Source organism: Myotis lucifugus, unplaced genomic scaffold, assembly GCF_000147115.1.
Source record: "Myotis lucifugus unplaced genomic scaffold, Myoluc2.0 scaffold_238, whole genome shotgun sequence".
NCBI classification, from domain to species: Eukaryota; Metazoa; Chordata; class Mammalia; order Chiroptera; family Vespertilionidae; genus Myotis; species Myotis lucifugus.
The window spans coordinates 57,907-74,979 of record NW_005871286.1 but is presented as its reverse complement, the minus strand read 5'-3'; the positions used below and the strand labels follow the sequence as shown (position 1 = coordinate 74,979).

The 17,073-nt window shown below is 40.0% G+C and overlaps 1 protein-coding gene across 1 annotated transcript in view; it reads right to left on the bottom strand.

Moving 5' to 3' along the window:
• NEB (nebulin) overlaps positions 1-17,073 on the bottom strand; it is a 192,085-nt gene that overhangs the window by 162,772 nt on the left and 12,240 nt on the right. Inside the window, 11 exon segments of the mRNA XM_023762218.1 lie at positions 416-529; positions 612-719; positions 1,691-1,795; positions 2,845-2,943; positions 3,357-3,461; positions 3,545-3,652; positions 3,734-3,838; positions 5,418-5,534; positions 8,023-8,130; positions 8,759-8,863; positions 12,684-12,788. Coding sequence (XP_023617986.1) covers positions 416-529; positions 612-719; positions 1,691-1,795; positions 2,845-2,943; positions 3,357-3,461; positions 3,545-3,652; positions 3,734-3,838; positions 5,418-5,534; positions 8,023-8,130; positions 8,759-8,863; positions 12,684-12,788 — 1,179 coding nt within the window.

Sequence of the window (17,073 nt, the reverse complement as noted above, 5' to 3'; positions counted from 1 at the left end):
TGCTCCAACCAAATGAGTCACCTGGCCAAGGCTGCCTTTTATTTTTCTCCATGTATTTTCGTAAAGTGCCTTTCGTCAGGTCATGGCATGAATACATGTTCATACATCCTGAGATACTAAGCCCATTTCTAGGAAAAGCCATACAGAAAATGATACTGCTGGTAAAAATTTCCCCCTAATAAAACAGAAGGCAGTGAGGAGATGATGGGGGAACCTTTACAATATTCACTGATGTCTCCAAGTACAGAGACATCATAAAAATGAGGAAGTTAATCATCCTCTACCTCGGGGCTTTCATGTTTGACTTGTCATCCTGAATCTGAGATTTTACTTAGACTAACGTCACAGCCAAGGTTACATTAAACAGCAAGTGCAGCCACAGCTGAAAATCAGGGGGATTGACACAAGCACTCACATCACTCTGCATTTTGGCCGTCTTCAGAGAGTGCAGCATCTTGGGGTCGTCATTAATGCTGAGGGCTCCGATCATTTTGCCCCTGTTTTTCTCATAATCTTTCTTGTACATCACCTGCAAAGACAGCACACATGCAGCTCCCACTCATCAGGGGACAGCACCGAGTCCCCCAGCCCAGGTCCCAGGCCATGCTCACCTCACTAGCATTCTTGCTGTTGGCTTTGGCTGCCAGCAGGGGAATGGCATCCACTTTAATGTCAAATTTCTTAGCTTTGGTCTTCTCCCAGTCGTGCTTGTAGACATTCTGGACAGGAAAATTTCAGCAAAGGAATTGACAAAAGGGATCTGCATGTTATCACACTTTGAAGACTAAAAGGTAACCTAATACTTTGTCTTACTATAAAATAAAGAGACTGTTTTCATTGTCCACAAAACCATGCATGTTTTAGATACTTCTCCTCAAGCTGAAGCTTCTAACTACAAGATTAACCTTTTCTACTCTCCATTAGAACATTTTATCAAATTAACTTAATTCTAGTAATCATACTAATATATGATTCCTAACAGTGGATATTTTATAAGATGGCACAAATATTTTACAGTTAACTTTTTGTGGTATTAAAGCATCATTTTAATTTGATCTCAAAGTCCTCTGCAAAGGTTATTTTATGAATTATTATAGTACTCTTTGATGCTGGGTAATACTAGTACTTATTTATAGGATTGTTGAAGAAATGGAAACCCCTAAGGGTAATTTGACTTTTCTATAGAATTAAGTCTGGAAATAAAAGATAGCACTGGATACCTGGCCTTATGCCTTTTGAATACCTTAAATCTTCCTTAGTGCCAGTACTCTTACATGTAGAAATTAGATCCTTCACATGAAACTAGAAACATTATGGGCTTGGGGAATAAATGAAATAATACTCAATCTTTAAAAAATCAAATCCTGGAAGAAAATTAAGCATAGTATAATACAAATGAATATACGACTAACCGATCTAACATTAAATTTGCAATTAGACACACATGAGTGGTGGCATTTTGAAGGCTGGTTAAAATCTATTAGGACTGTCTAGGTGTATGAAGCTACTGACATGATTGCTACACACATTTTATAAGGTAAAGTCAAAGTTACATTGGCAGAGGCAGAGGAACAGGGTACAAACGTTAACTGTTCATCCCATCTTTAGCATTATATTTATTTAGTGAAACAGTTAAAAAATAAAAGCACAACTTGTCAGTATATCGATGGCATAGCGGCAAGGAACTCACATCACTCAGGTTATAAGCGTTGACTCTGTGCTGGATAAAGGCAGGCGTATCTGGAGGTATATGGCACTTGAACTTTTCGCTTTCATGTTTCGCTTTGTAATTTAGCTGAGAGAGAGAGAGAGAGAGAGAGAGAGAGAGAGAGAGAGAGAGAGAGGATTAGTTCGGAAGAAGAATTGTCCTAAGTACAAAAACTAATTTTCATCAAAGAAAATGTAAAATACATTTTGTTAAATAACACCTGACAAAGTTGTTAAGATTAAAAGAGAAGTTCGGAGTGAGGGCAGGCCACCTTGCATTATTGACAACCGTGTGCTGGACGCATGACTGCTGTTGTCACATCTGTTATCCGGGAAGGACCCAAGTGGAAGAGGTCCCCTCCCCATAGATCACAATTGGCCCTGTGGATTCTGAGAGTGACAGCCCTTTCAAATCTTTTCTTACAAAGACAGGGAGGGGCAAAAATAGGTTTGTTTATGTGGAAAATAATACAATACTTAATAAGTAATATTTTGCATACTCACAACTGTAAGCCTCCTCTTGCCCTACCCTGTATGGTTATGTCCCTGTGCAAACATTATGGTTTGTTGATACTCTAATTAAAGCCTTTCATTTCCAGCCATATGTCTCAGGTTACTTTTATTTTTTAGTTCAACATAAGTTTGGAAATTCATGCTCAAAACTTAGATGATAAAACTTATTACAAACACTCCATTTTCCAAAAACTTATTTGAGGGAGAAAAATCCCAGGTGTTAAATACCTGCTCTGGGCCAGGATGTGGACTATGCACATATCTCCTTTCACTTAATTTTCAAAACAACCACAAGTTTTAAAACGGAAATATGAGGCCTGAGAAGTTAAATGATTTGCCTAGACAGCTGGAATTTGAGTCCAGTTTTGACTTCAGAACTCATGTTCTCTTTCAGGGCATTGAGCTACATCAGTCTCCGTTATGGAACCATTTTACTAGAATTATCCACCCAAGAAGATGCGGAAGATAGAAGACAACTAAATGGAAAAATATTTTAGGTGATTACACAAATATACAACTTACATAGCGTTTTGTGTAACTGTGACAAGTTACTGGGTTTTCTGTATAGAGTTATGCTACATTGTCCCTCACAACTGCATTGCCTGCGTGGGTAGAGGAACTTACATCACTCAGCTGTTTGGCATTGATCTGGGCTTGCAGCTGAACAGGCGAGTCGGTGACTTGAGTGAATTTTGTCTTATCTGGATGGACTTTGTAGGTGTGCTGTGGGTGAGGAAAGGAATAGGGTTTAGCAATATCACCTGTCAAAACCACATTGGCCGATAGGACGGGTGAGCAGAACCCCACTGCCCAAAAGAAAAGATACCTTTCGTTAATAAAACACTTATTTTTTTTCTAATTAGACTGTGGTGTCTGTGAGAGACACTTTTACACTGCACAAGAAACTCTCCCATATCTTCAGATGCCCAATAACTCTTCTTTGGGAAAATCAGCTAAAATTAGCTCTTGAAATGTATGGATGGTAGAAAAAAAATAGTATATCTACTATAAAATGTAAATTTTCTTTCAATTTTTTGGGTTGCATTTATTTGTAAAAGTGTCCGAATTTTGAACGTATCTTGACCACGAGATGCCATGGAGGGCAGTCACGCCCACAGTTCACACCACAGACTTACATCCTTACACTGATCCAGTTTCTTCATAGTTTCATATTCCTGAGTTATGGTCTGGGGGAAGAAGCCTTTGCCTCTGTCCTCTTCATATTCTGCTCTGTAGTTTTTCTATGAGGAAAAGAAATCGACATAAGGATGCAACCATTGTGTTCATGTTATGTGGAAAGTGAAGCAATTGTCTTAGAACTTACATCACTGTTTTGAGCCGTGACTTTCATGCAGTGTGCATAATATGGATCTTCATAGCTGCCCACATAATGCCCCAAAATATTCTTCAAGTAGGAATCTTTATATTTAGTCTGAAAAACAAGGCATTTCATTTACTTATTTGTGAAATGGTGGGTCTTTTCTTTAACAGGAGTCGTCGTAGGATTGCTTACGTCACTGCTGAACTTCTGCAGAACTGCATCCAGCTGAAATTTGGGGGTCTCGCAGTAATTTATGCTCTTTGCCTTTGTCTTTTCATAGTTTTCCTTATACCGTTTCTGTAAAGAAGAAAAATTAGATTCCTGTCACTCCCGTGCTGATGATAGCACTCGTATTTTCCAACACTAAACCAAAGAAGAAGAAAAAAAAATAGCGCCTATTAACTGCCTTAAAAACTGACAATTAGATGCTGGGGTGTCATGAGTGATAAGCCTTTTCTATTAGCAATCATTGTGAGGCCTACGTTTTTAACGTCCTTCAAAAAATTAAGAAACCAAGAAGCTGCCTCAGAGCAAGCCCCCAGTTACAGAGATTCTTGCGTATTTCTGAATTGCTGTTCTCTGTCTCCCAACTCACATACGTTTCCCTCACCACAGGGGCCACAGCGAACAGGAGTATCTGGGCAACAGCGAATTTTTCATTTTTTTAAACAAACCTTCATGAGAGACTTTAGTAAATGTTGAGAAATACACTCTCTCTTCCTCCTCCTACCAAGGAAAAATTGCGTACTGTATCATAAAAATAAAGTATATATAAGAACTCATATCACGAATCAACTAAAGCCTCTTCCCCGCCGGGATTTCTCTTTCCCTGTAACAATGACCATAAGCAATGATCGGAGTGCAGATGCACAACTGAGACGCAGGTGGCTGTCTGTTTTTCACGTCAGGTTTTGCAACTGTGAATGGTGCTATTAGCTTTTAATATTTTGATATTCCTGCCTTTATCAGCGGAGTGGGTTTAAACCTTGGCTTTTATATGTTTGATAAAGATGGCCTTTGTGTAGGAAGCAGGAGATGTGCATTCATTTCCCCACAGAACTACGTGGACAGATCCATCTACACTCTCTCCCCTGTCACTCACTCACCCCACTTCTCAATCACATGTGTTCATTTCCACGGTGCTGACAACCCAAGGGACAAAGAAAAGATATAATATAATATATAATATAATATAGCCACATATAATCCTCAAACATTAACTTAATATAACTCAACCATAAGGGAAAAACTCAACTGATCACGTGTTCAGTCTCTTGAAATATATAGTTAAAGTTGACTGGGGCTGCTAATGCCAGGCCCAGTTCTTACTTATCTAATCCATTTTAATCCGAATGGATTAGTAAAGTTCTTAACAATCCCAAGTAGTCATTCCTGTGAAGATTTAGGGAGCGATCTCCTAAGTCCTGCTGTCTGCAGGTGATGGTTTCTGTGGCCGAGATCTGAGGAGACAATGGCAGAGCTGGGGGAGCAGCTGTACAACTGGGGGCATTTTCCTCCTTCTCCCAGCGCCGGCCTGAGGAACCCACGGGCAGGGCACAGAGCTGCGTCATCTCTCTCTCCCTCGAGCCTCCCCTTTCAAAATCTCCTCTGCCTCTGTCAAAAAGCTCACAGCACGTCTCCTACAATGGACTCTAGTCAGGGAGGCTCAGGCACCTGCAGCCTAGAAGCAAGTGAGGATTTCCCTGCCCATGAACTTGACATGTGGTTAGATGAATCCAGGGGAACTGCTGCACCAGGACCTTAAAGCATTTGCAAGGTTATATTTGCATTTAGTCACAGTAGAAAAAGAGAGTTTGTCTCTCTTTCAGCTAAGGTTAAAAAACACACACACACTTTTTGATAAGAATATACTTACATCACTTAGCGTATTTCCTGCTGCCATCATCTGCCTCAGCAGTGGGTTCTCTGAAGCAGGAAGTACATTATAATCTGCTTTCCCTTTATCCTTTTCATAATTTTCTTTGTATTTTACCTGTGGGAGTGAAACAAAGTGATAAACTCTACAGGTTATTTTTGCTCTCCTGTCTATTATGAATATTATGACATAGTTCTACAAATCAATTTTCTCTCCAGAAAAAATGGCAGCTTGACATTTTATAAACAAAACACTCATAGAAACTCATAACAGGAGCAGAGAAACTGCATATATTTCCAAGATATCTTCCCACTCATTGATTCATTCAAAAATCTCCATTATGATATTTTTCAGTATCAATTTACATGCCAGGCTCTGGGACACATACAAGAAAGAATAACACATGGTCCCTGCCCTAAAAGATAGAGGTAGAGAGATACATAAATAATGGGGGAGAGAAAGATACACAAATAATGACAGCACATATCCCAGATGCCTGCTGCTCCAAAACCCTCATTCAGCTCTTAACATCCAGCTGCCTATCCACCAGCACATTTTTAAAGAAAGAAAGCACCATGAACCTACTCTTTTATGTCTCATCTGTGGCTATGCGTGTGAGCAAGCGTGTACTTAATGTACACACAGGAGAGGAGGAAGGTGCTGGGGTTGGGACGAATTGTGGCAACTTCAACTTTTCTCTCTGTCCTTCCCTCTTTGCACCTTTCACTCCAGCTTTAGCAGAGGCTTTACATGACGGCTCACAAGCCCCTGTCAGGAACATGTCCCAAAGAGGAGAAGGAGAAAATGGTCCCAGTTCTGACCATAATCCCTAGGGCCAGCCATTTGTTCAGCCAGTATAACCGTGGAATATAGACGAGCTCAAAGAATCCCAGATAATCTATCAACATTTAAGAACCCCAGGAAACAAATGCAATCAGCTTGGTATCTAAAGGCAGGAGATACACAACTGAAAACCAGATGCACTGCCCCCTACAGACCACACAGGGGACTCACCAGGTACGGAAGACAACCTCTGTCTCATAGAGTTATGTATTTCTTGGGGGGGAAAGTCCCCACTTCACACATTCATTCATTTTCTTCTTTTCTTTTCAGCAAAATACTTTGAAAGAGTTGAGTATATTCCTATTTTTCTATTTCTCTCTTCTCATTCACTCAACTCAATTGCTCTCATTAAATTCACCAGGGACTATACCCTGATAAATCCATCTCGGAAACATGTGATACAGTTGATCTCTGCCTTCTCCCTCCATTTGCTTCCCAAGAAATCACTCTCCGGACTTTGCTCCCACCTCATCTCACTGACGTTTTCACATGGAACACTCCGGAGTTCAGTCTTAGACATTTTCCACTCATTCCCTTGATGGTCTCCACGCTACGACATTAAATACTGTCCATATGCTGATAACTCCCAACTTTATACAACCTTGCCAGACAGCTGCCCTGAAACTTCGGACGCCTGTAATCAACTGCCCACTTGACATTTCCACTTGGATGTCTAAAATGCATCTCTTACATGTTTGAAATTGAGCTCATATATATTCACTGCTTTCACAGTCTTTCTTATCTGGATAAAGGGAAACCCCATCCATCTAGTTGTTTAGGCCGAACTTTTCTCTCATACTGCACATCCAACCCAATATCAAATCCAGTCAGCTCAACTTGCAAAATACTTCTCATCACTTGTCCTACTACCCACCTGGTTGAAAACCTCACTGTGATTTTGTTTGATTGTTTGTTTGTTTGTTTTTTTAATATGTTCTAATTGATTTTAGAAGGAGAGGAAGGGTAAGGGAGAGATAGAAACATTGATTAGAGAGAAACATCAGTATCGATTGACTGCCTCCTGCAGACTCCTTACCTGGGATCGAGCCTGCAATCAGGCATGTGCCCTGACTGGGGATCAAACCAGTGACCTCTTGGTGCATGGGTTAATGCTCAACCACTGAGCCACACCAACTGGGTGAAAACCTCACTGTTTTGCACCTGGATACTGAAACAGCCTCTTACATTATGTGATCATTCTTCTCTCACTCCTCCAGCAGAGCCAAAGCCAGGGTTAGAATCAAGTCTGTTTGGCTTTGCAGTTTATGCTCTTTCTAGTGCCCGACCTGCTCTAGAATTTTAAGGCGTCTGATGATTTACCAAAGTCACTCCATAGCATGTCTGAGTCTATTCATGGATTCATGTATGTTGTCTATGACTAGATTTCCTCCAGTTCATTGGAATATAAGGAAAATAATGGTAGTGGTGAGTGTGGAAGGGTCTCTATATTCATGTGAGACTGCCAACTGCCTTTTCCTGAGGGGGTCTTAAGACCCCTCTTCTGTGTTATGTCTGAGATTATAGCATTTCTATTTCTGGGTATCAAAAGTCCTCTACTAGATGAGATTTGAGGATGGTAACTGTTTATTGTCAATGCTCATACACAGCAAAAAAAATTTTTTTAATTTGGTAGCCCTATTACAATCCCAAAGTACTTTTTGTCCCTTAAGAACCCTCTTTTTTGTATTACATATAAAAACAAGAGTTATAAGAAGTTCACCCACACTAAATGATCAAGATACATGAGAGAATTTCCTCATACCTTGCTAGCTGCCACCCCGGCTTGTTTATTCACTTTGTACTCCGGTGTTTCCGTCTGCATGAAGTAGATCTGGTCTTTCATGTTCTCAAAGCTTTCATGATATTTCCTCTGTAAGACACGAAACATACTGAAGAACTCTGTGGGGAAAAACTGTTTAAGGCTTTTACATGGGGAGACAGAGGCCATTTAGAGAAGATACCCAATGCCATGCCCCTCTTGGTTTACACATGTTCCATTACAATTACAGAACGTGGTGCCATCACCAACACAATTAGCAACTTAACAGAGGTTTGGAGCCGTTACAATAGGTGAAAGACAGACTCCAAGAAGAGGCTCTCAAAGGCTGGGAACAAAGACCTTAAGAGGACTTCTGTTTCCCAGTGAGGACAATCTGGGAAGAAACCAATCAGTTTCATAAATGTACTGTTTAGGTTCCCAGCAAAGAATACATTTAAAAGGGCCCCTTTTACCGGTATTCACTTTGAGACCATATTGTTCCTATGAGAATTGAAGCAAGAATAACGGTATCTGATCAAAAAAATATTTCTCAAAAAAAGAAAAGGAAAGATTGTGGTATTTCTTTTCTTAACAGGAACTCTACACAAGCCTTGTCCCCAAGAAGAGGTGCCGGGACATAGGTCTTCCAGTACCACTTCGGGTGCAGCAGGTGGCTAGAAATCATAAAGGGAGGGTCCCCTCTCCGACTAGGGCTATCCAGCCATCCCTTTCTACTTACTGTGCTGAAGTTATCAGCGTTTGTCCTGGCGGCTGCAATTTCAAAGCAAGGTGTCTCACTCCATTTGCCTTTGACTTTATTTTCATAGTCTTGCTTGTATTTTAGCTAGCAGAAAAGAAGACAAGCAAAATCCAGGATTTAACAAATAAGAGTGCAAATCAAGTGGTAATGGTTAGCTTTCAAAAATATCTTGCCCTGGCCGGTTTTGCTCAGTGGATAGAGCGTCGGCCTGTGGACTGGGGGGTCCCGGGTTCGATTCCGGTCGGGGGTATGTGCCTTGGTTGCGGGCATATCCCCAGTGCAGGGAGGTGCGGGGGGCAGCTGATCGATGTTTCTCTCTCATCGATGTTTCTGGCTCTCTTTTCCTCTCCCTTCCTCTCTGTAAAAAACCAATTTTATATATATATATATATATATATATATATATATATATATATATATATAATCTTGATTAGACCTTTTGTGGGTCCTTAAATAGATGTCTTCAAATCCTCCAATCCAGTGTCAATTTTCCCAACGAGAAAGCTGAATGAGGGAGACAGAGGTACTAATTCCTCCTCCTCTCACTGAGTTTGGGGACTTAGTTCATTTCAGAACTCACAGATGTTTCCTGATGTTTGAGGAAGGAGAGAGACAGAAGTATCTTCCATTTGTAATTAATTGTTATAGTAAAACCACTCCACCCCAGCTTTCCATGCCAAATGAACGTAGCCATTTCTTTGTGAGCTTTAACAGAACCTCTAGTTATACAGAAAGCAATACCAAAACAACATGTGGCTTGCAGGCCAATGAATAAGACTTCCTCATTTAGACGTGAAGAAATTTTAGTGAGAACTGGAAAGTAATTAAAAAATTAAACTGGGATCCCTTCATAGGTCCCAAACACCATAGCACCAGCGTCCTAGGCTGTGAAAGCCTTGGAGAGAGGAGTTATGTCTTCTTCATTTTGCATCCTCAGAATCTAATACAAATGCAGGGTGCAGACGTTACCTTATAAATGTTTGTTCAACTGCACTAAATTGAACTGAGTCCATGGTATGTGGTTTTGAACGACCTTGGCTTGAGTGTTATTTGAATTAGCCTAGCCAACCCCAAACCTGGGCACATGAGCCGGAGTCAGAGCTGGGTTAGAGCAGTTTCCCCTCCTTGGCTCACAGAATCTGTTAACAGACATAACCAATGTGTTTCAAAGTGTTTGTATGCCTAACCTCCCCTCCCCCATCACACCCTTCAAGGAAAAAGAAAGTGGTTTTCTCGCATACATTTAGCAGAACAAGTACTAGGGGTAACTGATGTGTAAAGACAGTGAATTTGAGTTAAAGGAATTCCACCCCTCTCTCAAATGCCCTATGTCCTTCCTTCTCAAAAGGTTAATATGCTAAGTAATAATCAAGTGGTTTTAATAGCTATACATTTAAAAGCCCTGGACCTGAATTCAGAAGCTCTGGGCCCACGACTTAACTCCATCATTTCCAAAGGTGTAACTTAGTCTCTCTAAGCTTTAGTTTTCTTAACCATATATGCTGACAATAATATGTATATAGAGGATTGTTGGGGATTTTAAATAATATCACACATACGCTAAAAATGGTTTATAAACTCTATAGTGATAAACAAATGTAAGGTATAATAATTGTAACATAACAGAGAGTAAGAAACTCTGAAGAAAAGAAAATTGTGTGTGTGTGTGTGTGTGTGTGTGTGTATTCTTCAATGGAAAGTTTTGCTGAGATAAAATTTGCTTTATACTGCTGATTAGTTTGCCTCCCCTCCTCTTTTGAAGCTTTAAAGAACTGAAGTCAATAAAAACTGATTTTTCAATTTGTTAAGACAGCCTACAGAAACATTTCTAAGCTTTTTGGAGAATAGACCTTATCAGGAATTTGAGAAAACTATAAAATGCCCATAAATACTTACAACTTCAGAGATACTTTGATGTACACACACCAGAGGTTAAGATCTCCTATTGCAGAGATACTGCCATTTCTCTGCCTGCTGTCAAAGGCAGAAAACTCTAGGGTTGGGGGTGCGGAGTAGTTGGGCCTGATGCATCCCCAAACTGAGATATAGAGAACTTTGTAATAAAATGTGAGGTTGAGAAGGCAGCAAAGATTCTTTTTTTTTTAATATATTTTATTGATTTTTTTACAGAGAGGAAGAGAAAGAGATAGAGAGTTAGAAACATCGATGAGAGAGAAACATCGACCAGCTGCCTCCTGCACATCTCCCAGGGGATGTGCCCGCAACCCAGGTACATGCCCTTGACCGGAATCGAACCTGGGACCTTTCAGTCCGCAGGCCGACGCTCTATCCACTGAGCCAAACCGGTTTCGGCTGCAGCAAAGATTCTTAATGAGGTCCAAAAGTGGGCTATTATTTAGAACTAAGAATCACATATGTAGTTTGTTAAGCAAAATTGAGTAGGAGATTAATTCTCACAGTAAGAGATACATGTCTGATGTTTTTAAACATATTAAAACAAGATGCAGAAATAGAGTGGAAGACTACCTTATCCAGAGTTCTTCCCCCTTCTCGCCCTTCATGAATCAAAGCTTGTCATTCCCTCTCACCCAGAGCCCAAGTGGGTCCGGGTGGATTCGGCTCTCTCACAATCCATTCCTGAGTACTCCCATGTCTGGGAAGATTTTCACTACAAGAGAGGAGGCTGGAGCTTGTGAACCGCCTAGGAAGGTATGGCCTTCCCCTTTGCAGCCTAATTTAGTAAAGAGACTCATCATAGGGGAGTTTGAAAGTGATTATAAAAATCACTTTCAAATACCACAGTGCATACTCAATAAGGTAAAAGAATGTTGTCTTAGTAAGATATCTTTTAAAATATGCTTTCAATAAAAATTTAAAATAGATTTATTTTTCTTTCTAAAGACTATTTGAAAACAGATTTTTCTTTTTCTTCCAAAAAGATTAATGGTCTTTGCTCCCCTGATTTTATTTACAATGTTAACCCTTTCAGTAGGCCATCTCTTTATGAACAGTTCTGAAGTTAATTTCTGCTTAGCCCTAAGCGAAATCTCAGATCCATGGTATTCCTATTAGTGACATTTTACTGTGCATAAAAATTTAAGACCAAACTGAGACTCAACTCCACAGAGGACAAAGAAAAGTATTTATTTAGAAGCAGCAGTATCCCAGGAGAAAGTGGCCTGATTTGGACCAATTTTTAAAAAGGAATTTAACAGGGATCTATTCATCAGCTGAACATCTGTCTCTCTACATTCCTCAGAGCTAGTTTACCAGCCTAAATATAGGCTGACCAGGCCGTTTGCCAAGGCCTTGCAAGTTATGAGGTGCCCTCCCCACAGCTGTCAATCTAAGCTATGTCTGAGAGACCACTCATACATTCTTATTTTCTCCAAGTCTGACTGAGAGCATAAAACTATATGGGGTCTTCACACTGGGTTAAAACAGATTCTGTGTGGTTATTAGGTTATCTGTTCATATCACTTCCATAAGGCAAATGTCAAAGGATATTAGGACATTGCTTCTGTTTTCAAAATACAGCTTTCATATTTACCAGTCACTAAGTCATCAAGCTGGCTGGACATATATTAACACAGTTTTATGATGTTCATGGATGCATTGCTTTTGCTGTAGCATTTCTATGGTCATATGCAAAAAATACTCAGTGTTTACTTTCTATCTTTCCACTTTAGTTATTTTTTCTGAGGATTAAGGTGTTGTTTTTTTTTTAATTTCAATATATTGGTTTTAGAGAGAGCGGAAGGGAAAGAGAGAGAGATTTGTTGTTTACCTATCCACACATTTACTAGTTGCTTCTTGTATGTGAACCCACAACCTTAGCCTATCAGGACAATGCTCCAACCAACTGAGCTACCCAGCCAGGGTGAGGTTGAGATTATTAAGCAGAGTTTTCAAGAGAACCAGTGTTCTAGTCTTGTTTACTTACCTTGCTCGCTTGATCATTCACTTTCTTGGCAAATATTATATCTGGAGGATCCGCCAGAGATGTGAAATGCGTTTGCTGTTCAATGTGACCTTTTTTGTAGGCAATCTGACCAAAAGAAAGGGATGTAAATGAGCCATCAATAATTATCCTATGTCTCATTTTCCATTTGTTGGCATTTTAAAAAGACTATGTTGTTATCTTTACAACATAGAATTTTAAACTTTAGTGTATCTATAACCACAATTTGTCCTTGTAGATGTTAAAGGGCCTTCCCTCAGCATTACTGATTTCTCTCTTTGAGTTTTCTCTCCTCTCCAAGATGAATGGCCTTAGATCTGTTTCCTTCCATTTGACTCCACGTCATAATCTGCAACTGAAATTATTCTCTTAACCAGCATCCTCAACTCCCAACCTCTTGTCTTTCCATCACACCCGTTAGCCTACTGCCAGCTCTGGATCAACTTATCCACACACTTCTTACATCCAGGATGTTGAGTGCTACTGAAGAAAATCTCAAAACTATATGGATTGTGTAGTGATAACATGATAAGCAAGCTTAAAAGGGTCACAGGAAGAAGGTACAGAGGAGGAAGAGGGAGCCTCTTGAACCCAAGCCCTTAGCTTGAAATTTACATACCTATCCAACTATATATTCTGTGAATGCTTGGGGCTCTGTGCCCAGGACTCTGAATTTATCCAGTGTCCTCTTTGCCTTTATTGAAGCTTGAACATCCCATGTGTGCCTATGGACAGCCTCTACTCCCAAGAGCTAGTCAAAAATCGCAACACTGTCTTTAAGCCCCAATCAACTCCATCTTACCCTCAGCTTCCTCTTTCATGGAGTAAAGACAGTGTACACACTTATCTTTCCTGGCCTCTCCCACCCTCCTCATGGCTCAGAGGGGAAGCATCCTTTGCAGGGCATAAGCCCAGCACTCAGGGTACTGTTCCCTCCAGCAGCCCTTTGTACCCAACTATCAGTCACCTCTCCTCTCTTGTCTAGCTTCAACCTCTCCCTCTTCATTAGCTCCTTTATTTCAGCCTTTAAAATACCTCTCTCATCTTAAAAACAGTATTATGTCCATTAATTATGCATCCCCTTCAGTCTTGTTCTCTCCTTTTGTTCATTACTAACTCCTCTGGCTTTTTCTTCCACCAGTCTTGACCTCTGCTTCCAACAATGCAGAACATTCATAGATTCCCAGACACATGAAGCCCTCTATGTCTCTGGGCCCCATATATGCTGCTTCCTTTCCCTGGAATGCCCCAACTCCACCTTCTCTCCATCTGCCGGCAAACTGCTACTTGTTCTCCAGGTCTCAGGACAAGCACAGTTTCCTCTCCTGTGCCCTCCCTGACTCCATGACCTTCTCTGGTGTTTTCACTCAACTTAGCCCTTACCTCCTTTATAGGAATCATCAGAAGACACTGTAACTGGTTGTTTACACGCCTGTCCCTCCTTCGATTGTGAGCTCTGGGATGGCAAAGAACATAACCTATTGTCTGGGAACATTTGTGGCCTGCACAGTACCTTAGTAGAGTGAAGGGTTCAATGACTGATTTCTGAATGTGTGGTTTATGCACAGAGGCCATCGGGACAAGTCTGTAGAGGAGAAACATCCTCCCAACTCATTCACTACTCAACTGTGAGACTTCTACCTACTATTTTTCCTTTCATGTGGCAATATTCTTATTTATAAAGTACAGAGGTTGTATATAGTTCCAAGGTCCCAATCATTTTCTTCATGCTTTAGCCAATTCTAACTCTATCTCATTCTAATAGTATCTACCTAGTACCTATAACAAAAGCTTTCATGAACATTAAATCAAGTAAGATACAAAAGATGGATTTTTAAGTGTATTCATTCAATTCCAGTGCATAATTTCTTTTAAATGAGTGAAGACCTACGTTAGGCATAGGACAACCCTTATTTTCCACGGCTGGCTAAGTCCTTAAGGAGAAAGCAACCTTCTTCCAGGAGAAACGCTTATTAACTATGACATCCTGTCAAGAGCTTTCTGAAAAGTCAGTTCTAGAAGTCCTAATTTCTCGGGAACCTTGCTCAGAATTCTGTCTATTTAAAATCTTGTTCTCTGGATCAGCTGAAGGACTCTCTTAGTGTTTACTTAGTCTTTACTTAGATAATAAAGTCTTTACTTAGATAATAAAGAAATCACGATAATTAGGGTTAAGAGAAACACAGGAAGAAGATTCAGGAGAAGAAGAGGGATCCTCCGAACCCAAACCCTTAGCTTGAAATCTACGTGCCTACCCAGTGGTATATTCTGTGAACAACAGCTTGCTTGATGCCCAATAATTGTAAAAAATTCATGGTGCTGACAGCAGTATTAATAGGTATGTCAGTAATCTGATACTTACTGCATACTTAGTCTGTAACAAAATAAAAGCATACCTTTACTGCCAAGTCTTTCTGAGCAAGGACGGAAAGATTTTACTTCATTATTATAATTCTCTTCCATTATGCCTTCTATTGAGATATCTCAAAAGATGTGGTCAACATTAATTGCTCAAAGCCCATAGCACTAGAGTGGCATGGAGGCAACCCTTCATCTCTCCACTTTAAGGATAAAGAAGACATTAGGAGATTAGTGTCTTCTTGGAAACCTCCCCTTAGGCTTCCATGACATCCATTTCCTGGTTCCCCTTCAACTTCTCTGACCACCTGTCCCCTCTGTCTTTTGCTGGCTCCTTTCCAGATGTCCACAGTGTGGGTGTCCTTCACAACTCGGCCCTTGGTCATACACTGCTTTGCCTCCCTCATACATTTTTATGTCTTCAGTTGTCACTTATATTTTGATGAATCTCAAATATTAATCTCTTGTCAGCTCACATTTATGCAATAGTACTTTCTAATTTAGCCATAGGGTGCCTTTATCTGAATGTTCCCTCCATTATTTCAACTCTATTTCTATTTAACTAATGAATCTTTACCAGTTATGCCCCTATCCACCCTGACCACCAGTCTTGGTCATAAATTCATCTGTGGCTTCTTTCTCTCTTTTGTTTCCAATATCCAATATCATTAACACTTTTTAAATACTTATGACCTTCAGATTTTTTTCCTACTCTTTGTCCCCATCATCCCTCTGATTCATCTATATTACTAAAATAGTCTTATACAAACAGTCTCCTATGATTTTGCCTAGTCCCAAACTATCATATTGTCCAACAATATTTCTCCAGATTCTACTTTTATCATATAATGAGATTTTCCCAAAATCTTAATGTGCCTCTTACGGCCTACCATATCATATCAAAGCTATTTTGCCTGATTTTCAAGGTCCTGTTGCCACTTTCTTACAAGTGAGCTTGTAACTTGGCACCCACAGCATTCACTTTCTCTTTTTTTTAATATATTTTATTGATTTTTTACAGAGAGGAAGGGAGAGGGATAGAGAGTTAGAAACATTGATGAGAGAGAAACATCAATCAGCTGCCTTGTGCACACCTCCTACTGGGGATGTGCCCGCAACCAAGGTACATGCCCTTGACCGGAATCGACCCTGGGACCTTTCAGTCCGCAGGCTGATGCTCTATCCACTGAGCCAAACTGGTTAGGGCAGCATTCACTTTCTTGAACCCCTAAAGCCCCAAACTCATTTCACCCCTGTCCCTTTGTTCGAGAGCTCTCTACTTGAAATGCCCTTCCTGTACATCACTGCCCATTCTCTTGAAATCACCACTTCCACATGGCCTTCTCTGATTACTCACATGTGTCTTGTCTTTCTCTTAGCAAGTATAAGACTGTAGAGCTTGTATTTTTTAACTTTTTTCTTGTAGTTTAATATATAACAATTTCATCTGACCAGCTTGGCTACAGGTTTTCAAGGCAAATGATGAAAACGGCTTGTTGTATGCTTCTGTCCTGCCAGGTATGCATGCATCTTGGACTTTCAATAACTAATTATCGATCACTTGGTAAAGGTCACATTATATTACATATTCATGAAATACAGAATCAAAAAGCTAATCTTAAAAGAAAAGCAGGAGGTCCCCACACATTAATATTGGCACACTAGCTGCCCTTACAATTTTTATACCTTCTTTAGTTCTTAGCTTACTGTATGCAAGAATAAGAATATATCTGCTATATTTTAACCAATTACATGCAACCTGAGATAGAAAATACGTCCACTAAATTTGCAGGTGGTAACAAGTGAGAGGCAATAAAAATTAGAACTCCAAAGTTGGATACACCATCAAATGAGTATATATAATTTTAGTGCAAGGCAAGATAGAATCTTAAGATCCATCAGAAATAAATCCCAATAAGTTTTAAGATGCCAACTGGCTTGTTAAGTTCATATTGAATATAAGAAGTTCCAGGGATCTAGCTGACAGCTAATTGAAAAACAACTTGGCATTTTA